The following is a 27005-nucleotide window of genomic DNA, read 5'->3' as shown; positions in this document are numbered from 1 at the left end:
CTTTTAAATTTTGAACGCTTTCAATTTATTTATGATTACTAATTTTCTGTAAATTAACTTCTATGTTTACAATTCAATTTTTGAAGACTTGAAACCCATCGAGTTGAAAATTATTCATAATTCATAGTTGAAAAGTTTTGAAAATAAAATTCTGAAAGTTTAAAATTTTTATTGATTCCATTTTCAAAACTGTAATCGAGAAACATTTTAATATTTAACGTTTTGAAATTTTTCTGTTTTTTAAATTTCAATCTGAAGCTTTTAAAAATATCCACAGTTTTCAAAAGATTTTAAATATTTGACGATCTTTTAAAAGATGTCAAGGAAATTTCAACTTATTTTGATAATTTAAAGGAATTTCAAAGAATTAAAAAAATTTCAGACGGTTTTTTTTTTAACTCCAAAGTACTTTAGAAATCTTAAAAAAAAAGTCCAATGTATATTCAATTGATTACAGAAATTTAATGTGAGATTTTAAAGGATTTGAAATATTTCCGAGTGTTTTTAAAATTTTAAGATATTTTCAAGAGCTTTAAAAAGTTTCAAAAGATTTTTAAGGATTTTAAATATTTCTGGATGTTTTAACAGATGTCAAGGAATTTTTCAACTTATTTTTATAATTTAAAGGAATTTCAGAGAATTTTAACAACTTTAGCAGGGTTATTTGAAAAAATTCCAAAGTACTTTAGAAATCTTTAAAAGATGTAATGGTCTTTCAAAAGAATTTCAAGGCTTCGAAATATTGGAGAGTATTTTAAAAGGTTCCATGGAATTTTCAATTTTTTACAGTAATTTAACAAGAGATTTTAAAGGATTTGATATATCTTAGGATATCTTAATAGATTCCAAGGCATTTTCAATTTATTTCAATAATGTAGGCTGAGATTTTGAAGGATATGATGAATTTTAGGGTTTTTTAAAAATTGTAAAGCATTTTTAAGAGCTTTGAAAAATTTCAAGCGATTTTAAAGGATTAAAAATTTTTTAGGATATTTTAAAACATTGCTGGGAATTTTCAATTAATTTCAATAAGTTGAAGCGATTTCAAAGAATTTAAACGATTTTTTTTTCATATTTTCTGGTTGAAAGTGGGACTACTTTGTTAAAAATTTAGTTGTTTTTTGGCTGATGATTCATCAATTTAGTTGGAAAAATTTGTTTTCTGAAAATTTAACTATAGTTAAACTCTTTAATAGAGGGATCTGCGGTTGTCATTCAGATGAGCACTCAGGGGTAAGCAAACAAAAGCGGAGCAGGTTATAATGAGTTAGTTCCCACCCACCCTCAGCACCAAAATCGACACTATAGAAGAGTTTCACTGTATTTTGTAGAAAATTCTTTTTTTTATTAAAAATTAATTTTTTAACTACAAATTTAACTATTCTATATTTCATTGAAAAGTGATCTTCTTTAGTTGAAATTTTTTGTATTTTATTGAATACTCGTCTTTCTTGGTAGAAAATTAATCTTTCTTGCCGTAAATTCAACTATGATTAAATATTAATTTTGTGTATAAAAAATTAGTCTTGATGGAAAATAAATTTCTTTTGTACAAAGTTCATGTATTTTATTAAAAATTCCTTTTTTTAGTATACAATTGAGCTTTTTGGATGACAATTTAAATTTTTGTTACAAAATTTTACTATTATGTTGAAAACAATTAAAAATTGTTTTTTTAATTTACGTATTTTATTCCAAATTTATCTTTTTTCAGAAAAATAATTGGTTTAGTTGAAAGTTTAACTATTTCTATTAAAAACTTGTCAACTATTCATTAATAATAATATAATATTTTACAATTATAATATTAACATTAATAACATATATAATAGTAATAATATCATATTATATACACTTGAAAAACATAACCTCAAAATCGACGCATGCATGAAATTAAGAATCACACGAAACATCAAAATCGCCCATTTCTTCGATTTCTTTCATATGGTGATCGAGGTATAAATAGACAGGATGGCCACAAGATTCAATATTTCAATTTCCCTGAATTTTCCCTGACATTTAGACGAATTTCCCTGACAGGAAATTGTTACAAAAACGAATAAGGTTTCAATATAGTGCTAAGTAAAATAATGAAACAAGCCAGAAAAATGTGCTTTATATGGCAGTATGGATAAATTAAGGTCAGACAACTCAGCGGCGCCACTAACTAAAAACAAAATGTCATAAAATGACATAATGACTATTCGTTTTTGAGAAAACAGGGGGGCGCTAGCTTGCCGTCAACTCAGCGGCACCCTCTAAAAAAATCATGTAATTAACAAAAATGACTAGGTTAGATTTTTTGCTATTTTCTGCTTTACAATGCGCTATGAATTGCTTTTGTAAAATCAAATCATATTTCAAAAGAGTTGCCCCCTGTAGTGAAAAAAGTATTAAAAACTGACTAGGCTATTTTATTTTTCTACTTATCTGCTTTCCAATGTGATAACACTTTTTAAAAATAGATTCTTATTTTTAAAAGCAACCCTCTGTGCTGCAAAAACGTATTTAAAAAAAAGAAACTATCTAGATGGAAAATACTTTTAAAATATTAACACAGTATTTTCAAAGCATAACTGAGAAGCAAAATTATTCTTCACCCTTAATCGCTATAAAAACAACCCCCGTATTTGTATCCGAATACAAACCTGCAGACTAATGCCAAAAATTGTATACATTAACTGTTAGGATTTTTGTGCTCTTTCTTTATTTTCCAATGGCATATGAATCGCTTTTGCAAAATTAACCCTTATATAAAAAAGCAACACCCTGTAATGAAAACACGTATTGGAAAAAGTAGTTACCTACATAGATGGAACTTATAAAATAGTAAGATGTTACTTTCAAGCATAATTATTTCTCACCCCTAATCTTTACAAAAATAACCCTCATAATGTATGAGCTAAAATTTCAACATCTTTTACAACATTATTTTCCAATCTATGTGTGTATGTTCGAAAAATATAATTTACCCTTTTCGATGCATCTTTTATTGCCTTTAGGCAACTTCCAGCACAACAAATTTTAAACGAGAAAAATCCATTTTCATATAACGAACAATCTAAATTTTCAGAATGATTGAAAATTTTTTGAGAGAAGACTTTTTCTAAAATAATTTTTTCAAATAGTGATTAAATTATTTTTAAAGATAAGTTGAAATAATTTTAAAACCCTAAAAAGCAGTCGTGTGACTAGGGTGGTTTGGCATCTACATTTACGTTCTGTACATAATTGTCACATAATATCTAGTCGCCAATTTTATTTTCCCTATCATTTCCCTGACTTCCCTGACATGTGGCCACCCTGATAGAAGAAAACCGAAGTTTTCTGAAGCTTTCAGATCAGCAATCATCGTGCATCAGAAAACCTGAGAAAACCGAAGTTCGAGTCGTGCATTTTCGGCTTACACACGAAATTACAGTGGTAATCGTGCACCTTCTGTTTTGCGGCTCCCAAACGGTAGGTATGGTCGGGGTAAATTTCTACCACGATCTGACACGAGTGGCCTCACTCCGGGACCCATTTGTGAGACGAGAGTAATCCAGTGATTCCAATGTTGGCACCCTGTGATACTCCGCTTGCGTTAGGGCCGCGCGTTGGTCGGCCGCAATTGACGTACAATTTAAATTAGATTAAAAAACAATTATGGTATTTTAAATAAATAATTATTCAAAAATGCACAAGATTGTATTTAAATTGTGTAACTTTTGATTTAAGGCAAATAAAAAATTATAACATACATTCTATAAATAACAGTTTATTTTCATTGAATTCCAAAGACTAACTTATATTTCACAGCACATTTAAAAAGAATTTAAAAAGAAATTTTTTGGAAAAGTGATTGAAAATAATTATTTATAATGGTTTAATATTTTGTATGTATTTTCTGGGAATTGATATAATTATATATTTAAAGCAGGCTTAGAAGGCTGCTCCCCATTGCACTTTTTTTTAGCAATGATGGCTTTTTTTTCCTTTGAGTGTCGTTTTGTCACGTCTCAATCGAAAGGAACAATATTCTCAGCTGAAATGTTTTTTTTAGAAAAATTCAAATATTATCATTATTATATTTATATTATATTCGTCATTAATAATTATTTATTTATATTACAAGAATTGTTTTTTAAAGTAATTTTGAATCGCGCACCTGATGCGGTGAACCAGCCCGGCAGGCCTATCGCAAGCCGAGTAGCACAGGGTGCCAAAATTGGCATAAAGCATTCTCATTAGCCCATACAATTTAAAATGGCCGTACCTCTGATGGAATAACATTGTTTTGGCTTTTTTGAAAGGCAGATTGAATACTTGGCCAAATTGTCAGGAGATGTCAAGACCCAATACATAAAAAATGGCAAAAAATAGAGAATTTTCACCCGTATGCTCTTAAAGATATAGATTTGAGTGAAAACGTGAGTTCAGTGCCCTCGATTACTATAAAGGATGTAATGTCATGTTTTATTCAATCTCACAGTTTTTACACCGCAAAACAAGTAAAAGCATATAAAAGTTTAGAAGCTTATAAATATTATGAAGCTGATTTTTGTTGTGAAACTGAATTGGAAGCAGTTCAACGGTACTTTTCTGATTCTGATTGAGGTTAGTGTAACAATGCAGTATTTTTAGTTTTAAATGAGTGTTTTTAGTTATAATTTACTGTTTTCTATGAGTATGAAAATTAACATGATCGAATTCCACTGATGATGTAAAATGCGATGGAAGTTTTTATTGTGATTTTGAGGTTAGGAGCAGTATCTGGCTAGAGCGATCGTTTCGCAGAATTAAAAAACTCAAGTGCGTGTTTCCTTGCACATTTTAGTGAGAGCGGCGAGACCGTCGAATAAATTGTACGACTTCGTTGCCGCTGCGCGGGACGCACTCCACAGAAGACGTATAGTAGTAAAGGAAAACTGGAAGAGTGAATCATTTCTTAAAATTTACTATTTGATGGATTTTTTTCATTATCTACGTTCTCGATGATATAATTACTATTCATAGATATATAGAATATTATGAATTAATTATTTATGATAGATGTACATATTAGATGTTACGAAGAAACAAGGCGACAAGAGAAGATGGGATGGAGAACGAAGAGATGAAGTTAGGAGGAGAAAGGATTAGGGGTGGGATGTGGAAGAGGTCAACAAGGTCTGGAAAGGGAAGGTTGGCCGGAAGAGTGGACGACGGGACTGGTGGTACCACTTATGAAGAAAGGGGAAGGAAAGAAGGTAGAGGAATGCAGAGGGATCACTCTAATGTCAGCCGGCTATAAAATATATGCAGAAATCTTAAGAAAAAAGTTGGAGTCAGGCAGAACAAAAAGAAAGTATCCCACATAATCAGACGGGATTTAGAAAAGGGATGGGAACTATAGACAACATCTACGTATTTAACTATTTAGTTTACAGAAATTTGGGGAGAAAGAAAGGGAAACTAGTCGGTTTGTTCGTAGATTTGAAAGCAGCTTTTGACTCAGTGAACAGAAAAGTGCTATGTCAGGCAATGAAAGAGAGGGGTGTAGAGGAAAAGTTGGTGGAGAGGATAAAGGAAATTTTTACTGAAACCAGGATAAGGGTGAAAATAGGAAAGAAAAAAGGGTAGGTTTTCTGGACAGGCCGAGATCTAAAGCAAGGGTGCTCGTTGAGTTTTGGGCCAAAAAGTGGAAATTGTGGAGGAGTTCTGTTACCTAGGTTTTTGTTTTGAGGCAGAAGGGTGAAACGAGCTGCAGGTTAGAAAAAGAATTGAATGTGCGAGTAAAGTAATGGGCCAAGTATGGCGTATAGGAAAGAGAAGGTTCAAGAACGTTTGGAGAATGAGAGTCTGGTTGTTTGATGCGTTGGTGTGGGCGGCGTTGTGTTATGGTGTGGAGATTTGGGGACGGAAGTAACATAGGAAAGTTGAGAGCATGCATGAACGATTTCTGAGGTAAGTAATGGGGGTTAGCTGGAGTTGCCCAGGATATATGTTAAACGAAGAGTTAGGAAGACAAAAAATGATTTCTAGACAAATTAAGAGAGCCTGGAGGTTTGAAGAGAGGCTAAAAAGGGGAGAGGGAAGTAGAATTGCACAAGCATGTTTCGACGAAATTCAGAACAATGAAGCGAGAGGTAATGTTTCTATGTACTGCCACGAGATTTGACTCGACCCACTATAGCAGCTAGAGCTGCCGCGCGGCATTATTGGTAATTAGGATAACCCGAATTGGACAGTGCGTTTCAGAATCAGAAAAGACAAATTACAAGATGACAAAGTTACAGTATATGAAGACTGAAGTTGTAAACAAAGGCTAGTTATGTATTATGAAGCAGCAAAACAATCACAGAATGAAAAAGACAATGAAGGAAGATGGATTTCGGAGAGAGAAATTGTTAGTTCGCCAACTCCGGAAGGAGAAGTCGCAAGCTTGTCACATTCGGAGGGAGATGTTACGTAAGTCAAAAGCGATTATTCAGAGAGTGAGAGGGAGAATCAGAAGCAGTTTATAATGTAAGATAATTTCTCAAAGACAGATAATTAAAATAGATAAACTTGAGTCGTTTAAAAAGCTTGAAGTAATGTTCGTTGCTGATCCTTTCGAGAAGAAGCCGAAGGATATCAAAAGATACAACAAAGCAATGCTATGGCATGTTAGATTAGGCCATGTATCGTTGAACTATTTGAAACAGTTACAGAAAATATACAAGAATCTACAAAACGTTAAATTCGATGAGTCCATTTTAGGGTGTGAAATATGTATCATGGCTAAGTTGGAAAAGTTGCAGTCAAAGAAAATGAGAAACAGGGCACAACGTCCGCCTGAAGTTATACAGGCGGATATCATGGGACCAATAAAGCCAGTAACTTATCCTGTTCAAAAGAGATCCATTATTTCATTCATAGATAATTATTCTTGATCAGCAAAAGCATACACTTTGAAGTCGAAGGATGAATCTGGAAAAGCTTTGGAAAGATATCTCGTACAAGAAAGAAATTTGATAGGAAAGGATTAAATGGTATGTTTTATAAAGTCAGATCAAGGCACAGAATACACTGGAAGAAAATTCATAAAAATATTAAAGGAAGAAAAAATAAAACCAGATTTTACACCACCATACATAACGGAACATAATGGAGTACCATAAAGATGGAATAGGACAATTCAAGAAAAAGTAAGAGAATACATGTTTGATTCTGGTTTGCCTAAAAGTATGTGGGAACTGGCTGCCGATGCTGCTGTACATGCATACAACAGAACTCCTTATAAATCAATCAAATATGACACTTCACTCAAAAAATATGCAAAGGAAATGAGTTTTCATTTTGATCAAAATAAAAGATTCCGATGCATTGGTTACATCAAAGTAATAAAGCCTGGTAAAAAATTTTATGCCAGAGCAATAAAGGCTGTCCTAGTCGGATATATAGGATCAGGTTACATCTTGTGGCCATCATGCATTTTGTCAGATTTTTCCTATTATTTTTTCAATAAAAAACTATGCTTCAAAGTTCACTGTTTTTAAAAGCTATCAAATTTCCTTATTTTTCATCAGATTTTCATATCTGTAAGCTGCAAATAATTTTTTGGAATATTACTTTGCGGCTCATTAACGTACAACATTTGCACCTCTAAAATGAGACCTTTTTTATTAACCTACCATTTTTTCTTCACATACTTATTCAAAGTCAAAGCCAGAGGCCTCGAATTTTCTCGCCGATAGTAGAACTGTCGATTGCAATTTAGCATCTTTTAGAATATTTCGACAAAAAGGAGAAATATTAATAGATAAAGATGCTAAATGATATGCAGCATGTATAGTTTAGGGAGAAAGAGAAAAGGAGAGCGAGAGAGAGGGAGATATATGTATTTAAAAATTTTTTAAATCAGAAATAATTTTGTAAGATTACAAAAGGCTTTGCTATTGAGTAACTTGAAAAATACAAACAGATTCTTAATAGGTCCGATTACATACAGTTGATCACTGTAGCAGATTTGGAAATGTATATTGATATAGCTAGGATGCCCAATCAGCCATTTGGAATGAAGAAAATACAATTTCAAAACGCTTGCTAGAATTTATCAAATAAATCAGCTACATAAATATTATACTTGACTAAGAAAGGTTGAAATCATCCTTCGCATAATAGATTATTCTGCTAAAAAAGATTCAATGTATTTACTTCAAACATTAAAATAAAGCATCATAAACAACAAAAATAAATTCAGCAGTATGAAAATTCAGTGCAAGGAAACTGTGAATCAAACATTATAAAAAAATGACACAGTGAATCTCTACTTTCTGGAACTTTTTAAATCCAAAGTTAATATAGTTTTTATAGAAATCGAGGATGGTACATTGCTTTCTAGATAACTAATTTAATTCAGAGATCATAAAAGCCAGTCCATAGAAACCTAAATCCTAGTTGAATAGTTAAGGATTTCTTATTAATTGAATCGTGAACATACTTTTGTCTCAACTATAGCAACTTAGTAAACTAAAATATGTGTAGAAGAATAACAAAATAATATAGGGGGTTTGAGGAGGAAGAGGAGGATATGATAATGATTTCGTTAAGGTAAATAGGTTCTGAAAATATTAGATAGAATGATAACTTATACTAAATATTCTGTTTTATTCTGTACGATTCCGTTCTTTATTTCTCCCGTCATCTTTACAAGAACTACTAGCTGGAAAGGTAAATAATGTACACGAAATTATTTCAATTGTTAATGAAATACGGGAGGAGATTGATGAAATGGAATCAACACTGTACAAAGTAAGTAATAAGTTTAAAAATTGGATATATAATTTTTATACGTTTATTGTAACGAAATAAGTTGAGTAAATTTGACTTTTTTAAATGTATGTGTATTTATTGATTTCCCTTACCTGAATTAATTGTAGTTTAGGAAATCATCTTATAAAACAGAATATTTAGTATAAGTTAGCATTCTATCTAATATTTTCAGAACCTATTTACATTAACTAAATCATTATCATATCCTCCTCTTCCCCCTCAAACCCCCTATTTTATTTTGTTATTCTTCTACATATATTTTAGGAGCTTATTTAACTTGATTTAGGATCATTCAAGATTCAACAGGAGAAAAAAACGTGGTTACAACTATAAGAAAAGCAGCATATCTGATTGTGGCGACTCTGGTAATATCTGTAAACCAAAGACCTCTTGTTAATCAAACTAAGTTTTAGTTTTCTAAGTTGCTATAGTTGAGACAAAAGTATGTTCACGATTCTATTAATAAGAAATCCTTATCTATGTAACTAGATTTATCAAATTCATCGCAGAGTGCAGTACAAAGAATGGAGATACACTTAGAACGCATGAACAAGGTGTTACCTGCAGTTTCCTTAAGTTTTGTTGTTGTTGTTATTTTAAAGCTGTTGCGCTCCTTTTATTTGCACATCCAAATGCCACACAACATACGATTCGGATGATATAATCATTGAATCCAATATTTTCAGTACCTACTTGTTTTAACTACACCATTACTATAACCTCATCCTTCTCCTTTTCTCCACCTCCTCCTCCTCTACTCTTTCTCGTTCTTCTACATACATTTTTAATAGTTTAGTTACTTTGATTTAAGAGAATACAAGATTTAACAGGAGAAGCGTGGTTACATCTATATGAAAAGCAACATACCTGATAGTGGCGCACTACATCGTAACCTCTGTTAACCAAAGACCTCTTCTTAATCAAACTAAGTTTTCATTTACTTATTCTGTTAACTTGAAATCCTGGCCCCTTTAAATGGGTTTATTTAACTACAATTTAAAATAAAATGTTGGTTCTAAGAAAAACCAAGATTTTCGGCAGTTGCACATAATAGTGCATTTTAATATACGTGTTCAATACTTTACTTTAAATTTTTGATTCACAGTGTCCTTGCATTAGATATTATTGTTTCAACTCAGTAAATTATATCTTTTTAGCAGATTACTCTATTATGTGAAAGATGATTTCATCGTTTGTAGCAGTCAACTCTAAAAATTATGTACCTGATTTATTTCATAAATGCTAAAAAGAGCATTCAAGTTATTCAAATTATATGTTCTTCATCTCAAATAGTTGATGTAATATTATCATTACAGGGGGACCTACCTGGTCTTAATTGCTAATAGTTTACTTTACATCCTAGCTTTATCAAAAAAATTCTAAATCTGTTACAGTGATCTACTGTATGCAAAGGGATCTCTTAGGAATCTATTGGTATTTTTCGAGTTAATCAATAGCAAAGCCTTCTGCAATCTTACAACATTATTTTTTATTTAAAACATTTTTTAATACACACCTCTCTCTGTATCTATTAATATATCTGCCTCTTTGTCCAATTGTTCTAGAAGGTTCTAAGTTATAATCAATACGTGCGGATACAGTTTCTTAACATCACGAAATGTAATGCATCATTTACAATAACCTTAAAGTTGTTTAAGAAAAATTGCACACTAAAATTTAATGATGATGTCATTAGTTTTAGAAGATAATTGCTTTATTTTAATGTTTGAAGTAAATAAATTGAATCTTTTTTAGCAGATTACTCTATTATTTGAAAGATGATTTCAACGGTTCTTAGTCTCTCTCTCTCTCTCCATCTATTTTTCTCTTTAAGGTATGCATGCTGCATATGATTTACTGTCTCTATCTATTAATATATCCCCTCTTTGTCGAAATATTCTACAAGATTCTAAACTATAATTGACACATCTAGACACATTTGAAATATAACGTTTTTGCCGTTTAAAAAAAGTAATGCGTCACTAAAAATAACCTTGCAGTTGTTTACAAAAAAATTGCGTAGTATAATTTGATGAAGCCATTCCGAATATTGTGGAAACATAGCGCGAACCACCACAGCTGTAGAATATCGGTAAGGTAGGTTTCTATGGTCCCTGATAGTAATATATATCTAACTTTTTTGTTTCAGAAGATTTAACATTATAGAAAAATAATTTTAAAGCTAAATTAGATCATTCTCGATTTCTATAAAGACTATACAGTAGCTTAAGTGGATGATTGAAAAAATGTTCAAATATTTTATTATATTTTGTGTTTTTTAAACTTTTATTTTAAATCTTTAATGTATCTCTAGTTCTCGCTCGCTTTCTACTTGATACGTGAATAAAGCGACAAGGATCCCTGAGCATTTGATCTACCTTATGGAATCCTATTTTTATGATTTTAGATACCTTTCTTGCGCCTGAACCATTCAATTGACTTTGAATATTTCTTTATTTTAATTTTCTAGTTGATTCTAGACTACAGAATAATGTTTCATCTATCAGGAAGCAGTAAATCAATTTAATAGTCAAAAACAGGATGCCATGCATAACCCCCATATCAAATGTCACCTAAACACATGCATCTTTTTTTTCTCAGAAATTACAATGAAAATAATCATATCACACACTCTACATCAAACACACCGACTATTTCTCAGAATTATATTGACAACAACAAGCAATTATTATCAACGATAAATTCATTAATATATAGGAAATATGTCACCACTTACATCATATCTTCTGGCGGCTTACTTATCAGGGGATGATCACTCATCGCCTAGCACCAAGTAGCACTCTTAACCTGCCTCACACGGATGCACACCTTATAACTAACACGGATATGCACTCACCCATAGCGATCCAGATTCCGTATTACTTGTTGTTATTCGTACGGAAAACAGTTGAAACATAGCAACACTGTAGATAAGGATTCCTGGAACTATGGTGACGTCATCAGGATGGAATTTTGTTTACCCCAGAAATTGTTTAATATTATATGAAATATGACGCCCATGTCGCCAAATATCAAAGGAGAATGTTTAATTAATTTAGTTCACATAGATAGGGATTCCAGGAATCGACGATGACGTCATCAGAATGGAATTTTGTTTAACGAGAATTGTTTAACATTATATGAAATATGAGGCTTCTGTCGGCAAATATCAAAGGAGAATGTTTAATTAATTTACTTCACATAGATAAGGATTCCAGGAATCGACGATGACGTCACCAGAATAGAATTTTGTTTACCGAGAATTGTTTAACATTATATGAAATATTACGCCCCTGTCAGCAAATATCAAAGGAGAACGTTTAGTTAATTTAGTTCACATAGATAAGAATTTCAGGAATCGACTATGAAGTCATCAGAAAGGAATTTTGTTTACCGAGAATTATCGTAATAGCACTAGGGTGGTTGCAGATCTTGGAAATTTTCAATGACGCACCATTGCTATAAACATTTAATACATAAAAAATTATATTATTTTGGCGTGAAAAACTTCAATTTCGGGAATAGCAGGTATTAAATAGCCTTACTATTGCGATATCGTATATCATATCATATTCCATATTTTTGAGGCTGAAAATATCCATTCCCATGATTTTTAAGTATTGATTTCCAATATCGATAGTATGGATCGTTCAAACTGAGATTCGTTAATCAACACAAGGAGCGAAACCAATCTTACAGCCTTCTGCGCTCTTGCCGCAAGTTTGATATTCGTACGAAAAAAAGTGGTCCAGAACCGGCCTTACCTATCTACTGCCGTTCACCAGTGCTTTTTCATCGGCAGGAACCTATCGACAGATGAAAGTGACAACTAAACGTATAGATGCCCCGAGCCACATGAGAGACCAATGTAAAGTTAAAGAGACTGCCTGAGTTAAAACATTGTCATACTACATTGTAGAGTTAATTACTTACAGGAAGGAATTATTTCTTATTCAATTTGTCTTATTTGCTTTAGAGAATTGGAAGTTTTTAGTATTGATTTTTAAACTTCAAAGGGAGGGAGTGTTGAGATTTAGAGTAAAGGTTTGAACGATTCCGAGAGGCGATTGCGGAGAGATGATTGCGTCTTTTAGCGATGAGTTAAATTCATTTTAAAAAAAAATCCTCTCAGGGGCCATCCATATACCACGTGGACAATTTTCCACCACTTTTTGACCCCCCCCCACACGTGAACAGCCATGGAATTTGGACAAGCCCCCCCCCATTACTTTGTCCACGTGAACAAATTTTATGAAAATATAGACATTATTAGTCTTCAAAATGTCCGAGAGCTTGCGACAATTCCATGGACGTCCTTGTAGTACTCACTAAAATTTCATATTCTTTTGTTTTCATAGTCAAAAATTCGAAATTCGTTGACTGGCTAACAGCTGTTGGTGCATTTTGCAACAAATTATCGGTAAATCGTCGAAAGTTCGAGTGAAAAAGCGTCATTTTAGTACTCTTCAAACCTACGGGGAATGATTGTTTGGATGCTAAAAACTAACAAGAAGTTTGAATGGCTGCTCGTGTGTGGTGCCAAAGTTAACTGGCAGCCTGTCGAAAATGTCACAAATTCGAGTGAAAAAACGTCATTTTAGTACTCTTGAAACCCATTGGGGATGATTTTTTAGGTGCAAAGAACTAAAAAAAAATTGACTGGCAGCTTCTCGGCGGTGTCAAAGCTGACTGGCGGACTGTCAAACATGCAAAAAATTCAAGTGAAGAAACGTCATTTTAGTACTCTTGAAACCCATTGTTGCAAGCTATGAATTTACTTAAAAATTTTGTAGTTTCTTTTTTTTTATATGTACATATTAGTTTTAGAGAAGTATCCTATAGATGAAAATTTTAGTTAACGAACAGGACAAAACTTTCATTTAGTTGCTGATTAAAATCAGCAGTCAGTCAATTTTGGAACTAATCAGGAGCTGCCAGTCAAATTCTTTGTTAGTTGTTTGCACCAAAACAATCATCCTCAATGCGTTTAAAAAGTACTAAAATAACGTTTTTTCACTAGAATTTTCGACATGCTAGACAGTCTTCCAGTCAAATTAGGCACCACTGAGGAACAGCCAATCAATTATGATCTTACTTTTTAGCACATAAAAAATCATCCCCAATACGTTTCAGAAGTACTGAAATGACTGTTCTAATCTTCAATTTGTCATTTTTTATATGCTTGCCAGTCTGTCAGCCAACTTTAGCACCACCGAAATGCTGCCAGTCAAAGTTTTTGTTAGTTTTCAGCATTCAAACAATCATTCCCAATGGGTTTCAAGAGTACTAAAATGACGTTTCTTCTCTAGAATTTTTGGCATGTTTGACAGCCTGCCAGTCAACTTTGGCACCACTCAGGGGCTGTCAGTCAAACTCCTTGTTAGTTGTTTGCACCGAAACAATCATTCCATATGGGTTTCAAGTGTACTAAAATAAAGGTTCTAGTTATCATCATGTCATTTTTTATATGTTTGACAGCCTGCTAGTCAAGTTTGGCACCACTCAAAAACTGCCAGTCAAAATTTTTGTTAGTTCTTTGCACCTAAAAAGTCATCCCCAATGGCTGTCAAGAGTATTAAAATGACGTTTCTTCAGTCGAATTTTTGGCATTTTTGACAGCCTGCCAGTCAGCTTTGGCACCACCGTTCTTAGCATTTAAACAATCATTCCCAATGAATTTCAAAAGTACCAAAATGACGTTTTTTCACTTGAATTTTTGACATGTTTGACAGTTTGCCATTCATTTTTGGCACCACCGAGAAGCTGTCAGTCAAACTTATTGTTAGTTCTTAGCATTGAAACAATTAACCCCCGTGGGTTTCAAGAATACTAAAATTATGTTTTTTCACTCGCATTTTTGACTAGTTTAACGATAAATTGTTGCAAAATGCACTAACAGCTATTAGTCAGTCAAACAATTTCGAACTGTTGACTATGAAAACCAAATAATCTGAAATTTTATTGAGTACTAAAATGACGTTCATAGATTTGTTGCGAGCTCCCGGACTACAAGAAGTCCATAAGCAGCGATGAATTAGCTGTAAAAATTCGGATTAGCTTATGAACGTGAGCTTAAAAATGACTTGAATTTCAAAGGAAAAGTCGTGACAAAAATTATAATAAAAATGATATTGTGCGCGAGCACAATATAAAAGGTCGAGTATACCTTGTCTCATTTCAGTATATTTTCCACAGATTTAGAGAAATGTGTGTCCACGTGAATTCTAGCCCGAATCCCCGGTCTTCCTCGTGGTCAAGCGTGGAATTTTGCCATACTTCCCCTCCCCCTAAAGTGTCCACGTGGTATATGGATGGCCCCTTATATAGCAATAAACAAAAATAGGATTCTCCTCTAATATTAAACCCAGAACCAAAGCATCCTTCGCACGAGGTTTTTATCGTAAGATAAATTTCAAAGTCGTTACGAATTCTTTTCTGGTTCTATTCTTTTTGTTAAAAATAAAATTAAAATACCCATAAACATTTCAGTAGCTAGTGCAACCATGCACAACGAGGTCTCCGCATAATCATGGAGTACAAAGTCGTTATAATCATGCATGAACTAATTTATTTTAAAGATGGTTAAATTCCCATAAACTTAGTCTAAATATCCGAATTCTAATGAATTTGAATAGTTTAGTGAGCGGAAGGTTTTATTTCACACAAGAGAAGCCGTTGAGTGTAGCGTCCTTTTTTGATTACGTTTATATCATTCAAAACTCTGTCTTCAATGACAGATGGGTGAATGAGGCTTAGATGCATCGCTACCAGGTATTCTTCTACCAGGAGTTTCAGCTAGGAGAGACGTGCTTGGTTGCTGCTCGATTCAAGGAAAACTGTCAATGAAGACAGTTTCTACTTGTGAATTTGCGTCATATAAATTTAATTGAAGGAAAGTTACTCTTCAGGGAGTCTCCTTCTCCCTTTTAAAAATAATTATCCTCATTCTTTCTTGAAATTTTGATAATTAACGTGAGTTTACGAGGAATTCTCAAAAAAAATTAATGTAAATGTTTGTGATGTTGGTAACGACACTGCAGTCCATGTAACGATGGAGACCTTGTTGTGCATGATTGCATTTTGAAGTTTTGATTAAAAGTTTGTAGGGAATTTAAATAATTAAAAACATAAATGTGTGTAAATGTTGTAACGACTCTGTACTCTATTTAACAATGGGGACCTTGAGCAACATTTTAAATCTTGAATCAAAAAGTGATAAATGTTTTCTTTATTTTAACATTTTAATTGGGTAAATTACCTGATATCAAAATTTAAAAGTATAACTAATCTCGTAACGACTTTGCACTTTTTTAATGTTAAGACCTCGTTGTGCGAGTGAAGTTTAAACTCATTAATCAAAAATCTAAAAATATGAAGGAGAGTAGAAATCTTAATCGCTAAATTTAAATTAAATAAAATTGTGCTTTTTCGTAACGATATTGCACCTTGCTTAAATATGAAGACCTCGTGCAATAAAACATAAAAATAAACATTTCATTATGTAAATTAATTCTCAATCGATCTTATGAGTAAAACTTTAGAATACCGGCATCTCTACTCTGGCGGACCGAAAGGAGCCTCTAAAAAGTACCCTTAAAGACCCCACTAAGTCCACCTTCGGTTCCTTCTTAAAAAAAAAAGTACGATCAACTTTTGAATTGTTGAAATTCGGCTTCTACGTTAAAATTTGCTTTAGAAACTCACGGAGTGATCGTAATACTTTTTCTTGCAGCGCTAAAAACTTTAAATAATAAAATACCTGTAATTTACATGGACCAAATGCGGCTTCAGGTGCATCATCTTTTAGTAGCAGTAAAAAGCGTTCCGTCGGTAATTTTAAGAATTTTGTCTGGATGCTAGCGCCACGCAGTGGAAACCTCAGAAAACAATGCTGCGATGCAAGTGAGAGCAGTCAAGCAGTGCCCTTGAGGTTACGAGACGAGATGCTAGGACTAAAGGTAAAGGATTTGTTTAAATTCTCATTTTTCACATTATTCTTATCGGAGAATTTATTAAATTTGCATAAAATTAGACATATAAATTATCACACATATTTATTTACATTTATTTGCCAATTTTGAAATTTATTTTTAAACTTCGCGCGCAACATACCGTTTTGAGCTATTATGGATGCGCTTGAAGTATGCTTCAGCAGAAGTTAATGACATTAAAAAAAATGTTAACGCTGCAAAAAAAAGTACTGCGATTACTCCGTGAGATTCTAATGAAAATTGCATCGTCGAGTCCGAATTTTAACAATTTAAAAGTTAATCTTGCTGTTTTTTTTTTTAGTTTTTAAAGCAGGAAACGAAGGAGGACTTAGTAGGATCTTTAAGGGTACTTTGTAGAGACCCCTTTCGGTTTCTTCGATCTGCCAGGGTAGTATGGCCCTTTAAACTAACGAACAATGTCTTTTTTAATTTGATGAATTATAAATGATGAAGGTGGGAGAAGAGGATTTTTAGACCATATTATCGCTTTGTTTATGAAAAAACAGGCTAAGATGCACCTTGCGTACCTGACTGAAATCACTAACAATTACTCCTGATAGAGTTTGTTTTGACGGCTCCTGTTCAAAATGACTAATAAAGGAAGATAATAATAAAACAGAAGGGGCAAGAAGGTTTAAAAAAAAGAACACATGCTAGAAACTGGTCGTATAAGAGTGATGGGTCACATCTCGAATCCATTTTCCAGCTCGCTCTTAAAAAGAACACGTGTTAGCGACTGGCCGCAGAAAAATGATCGGAAACATCTCGAACCACAACTATTGTCTGTCAGGTACATACTATTTCGTACATTTTGACAATTAGAAACAATGAACAAGTTGCAAAAACCTTCTTGCCTCTTTTGTTTTATTATTATCTTCCTGTAATTAGTCATTTTGAACAATATACATACGCTTTAGAGCCATTTGAGCAGAAGCCGTCAAAGTAAACAATTACTTCTTCAGCCTATTTTTTGATAAACAAAGTGATAATGTGGTCAGAAAATGCTCTCCGCTCACCTTTTTCATCTAGAATTCATCGAATCTTAACAAATTTTTGTTCGTTAGTTAGTTTAAAGGACCATACTGGAGAAGCCGAATAATGACTTAAATTTTAGTGGGGATATTTTTTTATTGTAAGAATTAGTCTTAATCAATTGTTGTTTCTTTTATCATCAAGTTTACTTATAAAATAATTAGGGCTAGTTTTAATGTACTATCAGTATGAGGATCAATTTATATTGTTGGCCGAAATTTACTTGAAAGGACACAGTAAACGCAAATTGAATTAATATTCTCAAATGGTTATAAATATGATTGAGATAAGTTTAAAATGCCACATAACTATTACTAGAAATGAAAAAAAATTTTGGTATATTTAAGATCTTTTACTAAAATCAGGGTACTGCAGTAACAATTAAATTTCGAATATTAGTAATCACAAAACCAATCCCCGATTAGGAAGATGATTAAAGATGATTTAAGGTTAGGATTCCAAATAAATTTGTAATTGTACTACTCATAGTATGGCACTATAGCAAAGAAATAGTATAAGTACATTTTCACTTCTCGAATCTAACACGTTGAGAGTCGGAAATAATGTGCCCTACTTCCAACGTAGTGAATTTCCTTCACGATCGTAAGAGTACACAATTTTAGGAATATCGATAATTCGTGTGATTGTACATTTTCTTTTTTAATAAAACAAAAAGTTGTTGCAAAATTTCATAAATTTGGAAAAATTGTAACACAAATTTATAACAGTATTTATAAAATGATAAAAATCCTAAAAAATGAATTTAACGTTTTTTATACGTATATGTTTTATTTAAATTAAGAAAGTTAAAAGAATAATTCTATGTGTGAAATGTACACAAATATTGCTAAAGAAACATTTTATAAATAGAAAAATGATGAAGTTCGCAATAATAGAATTGAACCGCTGTCGATCAGAAGGAGATACGAAACGATATAACGAAACTAATGGATCCCATAGAATTTCAAAGAATTGTCACTATCAATTTATCAGGCAATTAGGTTTTATAGTTTTAAAGGCACAATTGATTTAAGATCTCAGCGCTGTCCCGTATGCGTTTTAATGGTCAACTTCACCTTTCTATCGTTCGCTGTTATACTGATGTTGATATTGCAAGACGAGCTAGTACGCGGACGGGACAGGGCTGATATCTTAAATGAATAGCGACTTTAAAACTAAAACATAATTTCCTGATATTTTCCAAAAAACTTCCTTGAATCTTAACAATTCGTATTTTGCGATTGCAGAAAAAAAGTAACCTTTTCTTGATTATTCCGAAAATTAATAGTCATCACATTTATTTATAGGACTAAAAATATGCGCAATGAAATTTCCTATTGGTATATGTTATTAGAACAATAAAATTTGACCTGAAAAAATATGACCCAGGGGCCATGTGAAAGGACGTCGTTTCGAGCGTATCCCGTTTTGATCGCCAGCGGTTCAATTAGAGTTCTGGCTAAAAACGGAGTAAAAATCGCGAACGCGGGAATCTTCGATAATTCACCATTAAAGCCAAAACTGCGCGCACGTGTGTTTGTCGAAATATTTTTTTGTGTGTGTCACTTGTTGCTGTTTTATTTAGCTCTGTTTTTATAATAAAATCTTTGTATGAAAGAATTACACCGTGAAACAAATGTTTTTTAAGCAGTAACTGAAAATTCAATTAACGAAATACCTGATATTGCTAATAGGCCTGCGCAAGACGTCAATAAGGAAATGCCTCTCGAAGTTCAAGCGGCTGCTTAAAATTAAATTGGATCGAAGTCGACGACTTGTAGGCCCCTGCAGGGCCTACATTACAAACATTCAATGTAGTCGACTTCTGTCCAATTTAGATTTTATAAACTCGAAAGAAATAATGTGTTTTTGTTGACTGTGCTAATAAGATTTGAACTTTTATATCTATGTATATATCGCTGATGTACATCGTGTAGAAGTACCGTTTTCGTATTTTAATTCCTTTGAAATAAATTGACCTTCTTTTGTAAACGAATATAATATGAGAGTTTATTTTTATGCTACATCTTTTCTTATTAAATTTAATAATATAAGTTAATTTAAATAGTCTTTTATTATTTTTAGACATTCCTAATAGTGTTTGTAATATTTCTGATTTGAGTATTAAGTTATTTGCAATTCATTGTACAAATATAATCACTTCTAGGAATTTTAAAGTAATTTTCAATAAGAATACCATAACCTACAAACATACAACTCATTTTTGCTTTTACAAAGTGAACTGTAACATCGCATAACCTAAAGTGAAAATACAAACTGAAGGTAGTTTCTCATTGTTTTTGTAAAACCGCTTCTTTTGGAATTATAAATATAACGTCCCTCTCTAAAAATAGTAAAATTACAACAAATATGTTTTACAGTGAATGTTACAGTTTACAAAAGTGCTAGTCATTCAGTCTACATAACTTACGATTTCTTATAAAAGTTTACATACCTCACTATCTTCCCAAATGGATTTATCTTCTAGGGTTGCCATTTCGAGCAGGTATAGTCCTCTTGAAATCAAATTCCTTATTATCAATTAATGAACCCCAAAAATCAGTATTAAATAAATTTTATGTATGCTTTCGTAATTTCAGCACGTACAGAGTTAATCCTTTTAAGCAAATCCTTATAATCAAATAAACCATGATCCAATAAAGCATGATCCAATAGATCATGCAACAAAATATGGTCTCTCCACGCGCATCTAAAAAGAAATTAAACTAATCAAATGGCCCGTACGAATTCATACTACGGCTTCCATTTTCACAAAGCAATCAAGCGGCAACTTTAAACCAATTTTAACGCTGCATATGCGAATTGCAGAAATAACTCGAAAAAATGTTGATAAATAATCATCTGAAGGTAAAACGGAAATCAAAAATACGCGTTTAATAATTATAAAGACCACGAAAATGTAAAAATGCATTGTGTTTAAAAAATTCGATGTGCTTTTTTCAAAAATATTTAAAGAATGATAATCTTCCATCCTATTGTGACTGCCGATTTTTAACGATGCTTGCACATTCTCACCAGAGAAATGATGAAGATTTGTGTCAAATCCCCCCCCCCCGTGTTTGTCAAATATTCACGTTTGAGACCCCCTGAGCCAAAAAAACAGGTTTTTACGAATGTGTATGTATGCCTGTCTGTCTGTGAGCACGAAAACTTGTGAACAAATTATTTTATTATATTGGCCTTTGGTACACTATTTTAGTGTTCTAAACTAAAGGTCAAGTTCATTAGCCAACCAAATTGCATGAAAATTCAACAAGTGAGAGCATTTTGAATATTTTTAAGACCACTTTTTTTCAAAAATTTTCTGTGCGGATATTCATAGTATTCGAGAAGACGAACAATTGATCCTTATGACTTTTTGCACAAAACCAAGAATTACCGGAGTTATAGTATTTACAAAATTCCAAAACACACGAAAATGAACTTTTTAAGCCAAATAACGCACGAAATGAAAAAAAGTTAAGAAAAAAAGATGTTACTTTTTCAATGCCCTACAAGAGTAACATAACAACTTTTATAATTGTCTTGAAAAATCAAATATTCAAATTTTCACAACATAACAAATAATGGAAAAATAAAAAAATTACTATGCAAAATACGGTAAAGGATGGGAATACAAAAATTATGCATTTGAAAAATATCCACAAATTAGTTATGAACCACTTTTTGATAGGATGCGTAGTTTGTGTTTTAATCTTTAAAAACATCATTCACAGTCAACAGAAATCTGCCCGCTGCGTGGGTACACTCTCATCACAACTTTTGTCTTTTAATTTCTTTTTCGTCCAGTGTGGTTGGTTTCATAAAATTTAATTTTTTAAAGTTTTTAATACTATTTATCACGATTAAGGGCACGTGACACAGCTAAATACCTATATTACCGACCTCACTTTTTCGGTTCACTGAATGTTTTTTTGAACCTAAGAACTTTTTTTGTAAATAAAATATCGAGCTGAAACTTTGGAAGATTTATTAGAGTACAATAAAGTACGTTTAGGTACTGCATTTCGGAAGGAACTTCATTGAAAATTATTTCATCTTTTTCCTGAACCTCAGCATTTTTTGAACGTTCGAACTTTTTTTATACATAAAATATCGGTCTCGAACTTTGATAAATGCAAGAGCCGAAAGAAAACTACGTTTAAGTACAAAGCTTAATAATAAAAGATGTAAAAAATGTATTTCAACAATCAATTCCAACGGCATCAGCCGGTAACGTTGTACACGAAAATACGAAACCTGGCGTTACAACGTTACCGGCTGATGCCGTTGGAATTGATTGTACTTAAACGTAGTTTTCTTTCGGCTCTTGCATTTCTCAAAGTTTGAGTTTCTCAGAGTTTGAGAAAAAAGATGAAATAATTTTCAGTGAAGTTCCTACCAAAATGCAGTACCTAAACGTACTTTATTGTGCTTTAATACATTTCCCAAAGTTTCAGCTCGATATTTTATTTACAAAAAAAGTTCTTAGGTTCAAAAAAACATTCAGTGAACGGAAAAAGTGAGGTCGGTAATATAGGTATTTAGCTGTGTCACATGCCCTTAATACCAGAAAAGGAACAGATGGCGGGAAGTTTTAAATGTAAAATTTAATTGAAAAAGATAAAATTATTCTTTGTAATGATAAAAGCAAAGTATTTGGAATAAATTTGAATGCACTATCGACACAAAATTATTTACAAAATAATTAAGAACTGACATTGCTGTATATTGTGTATAGTAGACGTAATAGTCAATTCGGTTTGAGAGATTCAGACACGTAGTGCAAGTCGTTCCAATACAAACCTTTTATTTATTAATTTAGTCCCTAGTAGCACGGAACATTCCAGGAACGTTCCTGGAACCTTCGCAACGTTCCATTGGGATGTTCCAGGAACGTTCGCGGAGCGTGTAAAATGTCCGCCACTTGGGATTCTTCCAGTGGAACGTTCCAAAAACATTCTACTGGAACGTTCAAAGAATAAAATATCGTTATTGTTATTATTATCAATGAATATCCGATAAATCGTAAGTGATCGGTCAAAATTAATATATTACAATTTAGTATGTAGGGTACTCAAAACTCAAAAATGACATCTAATTTTACCTATCTCGTAATTCATAACAACCATGTAACCTGCATAAAAACAAGTTGTTTTTATTGGATATTGATAGAGTACTCTTACTATTATTTGGATTTATGAAATTCTATTATATTTGTACTATTATTATGTACAATCATTTTTGTAAGGTGGAGAAAAAGATATATCTTTGAAGTGTACGTAAACTTTAGAGGTTAGATTTGATGTTATATGATTATAGCATTAGTAATGTTTCTTTAGAAATTTCTATATGAGTATTCATACGTAACAATGAACAATACAACATTTATGCATTTTATATTATTTACCTTCCAGACTTTTCAATTACACTAAATTAATAAATAAAACGTTTGTATTGGAACGACTTTAACTATCATCCCCGAACCTCTCAAACCGAATTGGAGATGACGTCAGCTATATACAATATATAGCAATGCCAATTCTTAATTATTTTGTAAATAATTTGTTGTTTATAATAAATTGTTGTTATAACGTTGCTTATAATAAATTTATAATAAATGCAAATAATGATATAATCTTTTTAAATTAATTTTTACATTTAAAACTTCCCGCCATTACGAACATTTTCCGACTACGAAAAATCACACCTCAGCAGCCCGATGCATCGGCCCCACTTTTGTTTTCTTCCGATCCGGAGGGGAATTGTCAGTTAAACTAATCCAACAGATGGCGCCACAAAAAGTAGGTCTGTCTTTTTCAGTGAATTTCATTAGGAAAAAGAAAAAATAATTAAAAACTTGATGCTTTTTGCAAATAAACAAAAAAAAATAGATGAAAAAATAAGTCTAATTATCACTGATTATTAAAAAAAAGAAAAAGTCATGAAAATATGTAGTTTAATATGAATAAAATTTAATTTTGAGATACATTTTGAAAGCGTTTCGGACTTCATATTTTTGTGATTTATTTTGCTCATATTATTGATTTTATTATTTGTTAAAGTTAAACAAAATTATTTTTTGTTAAAATTTTTAATGAAGCTAATGAAAAAATTAATAATATTAAAGACCTCAATGACAAAAATATTTAAAACATATACATGATCAGAAGAATTATTAAAAACTATATGACGTATATTGTATACTGAGGGATTAATTTGGTAAAAAGTTAATGAAAAGACTAATAAATGAGAAAGTGGTTTAATGTTATTAAATATAATGTATATATTTATTTAAATAGAACCAAATATCATATATACATTTATACAGTGCCATCATTTATTTGTTGCTTAATCTTGAAAGCTTTTTCTCGCTGCATCCAACTCCTAATAATTTTATTTAAAATTTGTTATTTAAAGGAGATTTTGAATTAAATATTTGATTATATTATTGCAAGCTTCATTTGTAAAATGAACAGACTATAAACAACTAAACTCTATAAACAAACGTACCGTACTCATGACGGAGTGTAGGAGAAAATTCACTTTTTTCGTTCAGCTTGAAGCTCCGAACTTTTGTCTTCTCTATCTGTTTATTAATAATTTTTCTACTCAAAGCATAAAAGAAATGAAATTTTGTACATAACAATTTTTTACGCTGTGATAACTGATCAGGAAAACTTTATATTGTTTAAAATTAATATTTTGGTACTCATAAAATACAAATAATTTGTTTATCATTCCATTTATTTGTTGGAAACAAATTTGATAAACAAATTAACAAATAGTCTTATTATCGGTAAAATGTGTTGGTGCTAAAAGTGATTCACATTAATGTAGGAATTAAATTTAACAACAAAAATAATTTAAAAGTTTATAATAACTATTGTTATAAGCAATTCTTGTGGCAAAATATTATAATTTGAGATTTTAAAAATTATTATTTCCTTCAAGCGCCAGGAAGACTTCAGGTATTCCCTGAAATAATAAATATTTAATAATATTTGATAAAATATAACAATCTAAATTTTTGTAAATACATTAGATAAAGAAATTCAAATTTTTGGTCCTATCGCGTAGAATTCTTTTCATTACACTGGAAATATTTTAAGCTGTTGGGAGAATAACTGCTAGTCACAAAAATATGTAGGAAGTTAACATTAACCATTGTTATAAATAATTCTCGTGACAAAATATTCAAATGTAAGGTTTCATAAAAATTTTTATTTTCTTTAATCGCTACAATGGCTACGGATATTCCTAAAAAATGTATCTTTTTTTCATATTTAGTAGAATATAACAACATACATGTTTATAAACAATTTACATAAAAAATGTCCCAATTTCGGCAGTATCACTCGGAAAAAGTCGGGTTTTCAATCGTAATAGATTGAAAATGAATCATAACACTACATGCTAAGATTCACTCAATACAACATATTTTGGCAATAACCCACCGACTTGGCCATAAAAAAAATTGAAATTTGATAAAACCTTAAGTTTAAATATTTTGTTACAAGATTTGTTAATAACAGTGGTTATTGTTAACTCTTCTCATATTTTTGTGACTAGCAGTCATTCGTCCAATAGCAGACAAAATTTTTCTTTGCAAAAAAAAATTTCTGTGTGAAAGGGCAAACATTTTAAATTTGTTTATCTAATTTGTTTACAAAAATTTAAATTGTTATATTTTATCAAATATTATTAAATATTTATTATTTTAAGAAACACCTGAAGTCGTTCTGGCCATTGAAGGAAATTATAATTTGAAAAATCTCCAATTCTAATATTTTGACACAAAAATTGTTTATCACAGTGGTTATTATAAACTTTTAAATTATTTTGGTTATTAAATGTCATTTCTACATTAATGGGAAGCACTTTTAGCAAAAAAAAATTTTTACCGATAATAAGACTTTGTTCATACTTTGGCTGGAAAAATTATTAATAAAAAAATAGAGACAAAATTCTGGAGGGTCAGGATCTATAGAATTTAATGATTTTTAATGTAAAACAGAAAAATTCAAAATCGCAAGAAAATTGAAGGCTCTGAACATTTTTGAATGAAAAAAGTGCATTTCCTCGAACTGTGCGTCATGAGTACAGTACGTTTGTTTATAGACTTTAATAGCTTATAGTCTGTTTATTTTAGAAATGAGCTTTGCAATAATATAATTAACTATTTAATTCAAAATCTCCTTTAAATTTGAATTTTTAACTAAAATTATTAGGGGCTGAATGCAGAGAGAAAAAAGCTTTCAAGATTACGAAACAAATAAATTATTGAACGGTATAAATGTATATATGATGTTTGATTCAATTTAAATAAATATATACACTATATTAAATCCATTTTCTCATTTATCATTCGTGTCATTGACTTCTTTCCAAATGATTCCCTCAAACATTTTAATTACAATTACCACTTTTTAAAAATATGTCCTTCAAAAATTTAAATTTTTAAGATTTTGAAAGAACAAAGATTCTTTACTTCGCAAATTAAGTTGTAGTCTTGTATATTCTAATTATTATTATATTTATGTTGGATATAAGTAATATATTTTTCATTAATTCTTCTGATCATGTATATGTTTTAAATATTTTTGTCATTGAGGTCTTTATCATTAATTATTTTTTCGTTAGCTACATTTATAATTTCAACAATAAATAATTTTGTTCAACTTTAACAAATAATAAAATCAATAATATGAACAAAATAAATCACAAAAAAATATAAAGTTCGAACTGCTTTCAAAATGTATCTCAAAATTAACCTTGATTCATATTAAAGTACATATTTTCATGACTTTTTCTTTTTTGAAATAATTAGTCATAGTTACTCTTATTTTTTCATAGATTTTTTTGTTTGTTTATTTACAAACAGCATCAAGTTTTTAATTATTTTTGCTTTTTCTTAATGCAATTCAATGAAAAAGACAGACCTACTTTTTGTGGTGCCATCCATGATCTAACAAATACATGGTGTAGCCACTTGAGGGCTCTGTTTCGTTCAAGTAACGCAACCGCTTAATTCCACCATTTTGTTAGTTTGACCGCGCAGTTTAAGTTTGACACGTAAGACTGTACGGCGAACTGTTATAAGAAAATCAATTAAGGGCATGTGACACAGCTAAATACCTATATTACCGACCACAGTTTTTCAGTTCACTGAATGTTTTTTTGAACCTAAGAACTTTTTTTGTAAAT

General features: G+C 31.3%; 1 protein-coding gene across 1 annotated transcript in view; it reads right to left on the bottom strand.

The window, feature by feature from the left end:
• LOC117169746 (26S proteasome regulatory subunit 6A-B) overlaps positions 1–20439 on the bottom strand; it is a 147527-nt gene extending 127088 nt beyond the window's left edge. Inside the window, exon 1 of the mRNA XM_033356252.1 lies at positions 20254–20439. Coding sequence (XP_033212143.1) covers positions 20254–20295 — 42 coding nt within the window. The 5' untranslated portion in view covers positions 20296–20439. The remainder of the gene's footprint in view (positions 1–20253) is intronic.
• Positions 20440–27005: the final 6566 nt, after the last annotated feature.

The sequence above is a fragment of the Belonocnema kinseyi genome, chromosome 3, assembly GCF_010883055.1.
Source record: "Belonocnema kinseyi isolate 2016_QV_RU_SX_M_011 chromosome 3, B_treatae_v1, whole genome shotgun sequence".
Lineage (NCBI taxonomy): Eukaryota > Metazoa > Arthropoda > Insecta > Hymenoptera > Cynipidae > Belonocnema > Belonocnema kinseyi.
The sequence above is the reverse complement of the archived record's forward strand: the minus strand, read 5'-3'. Positions and strand labels throughout refer to the sequence as shown.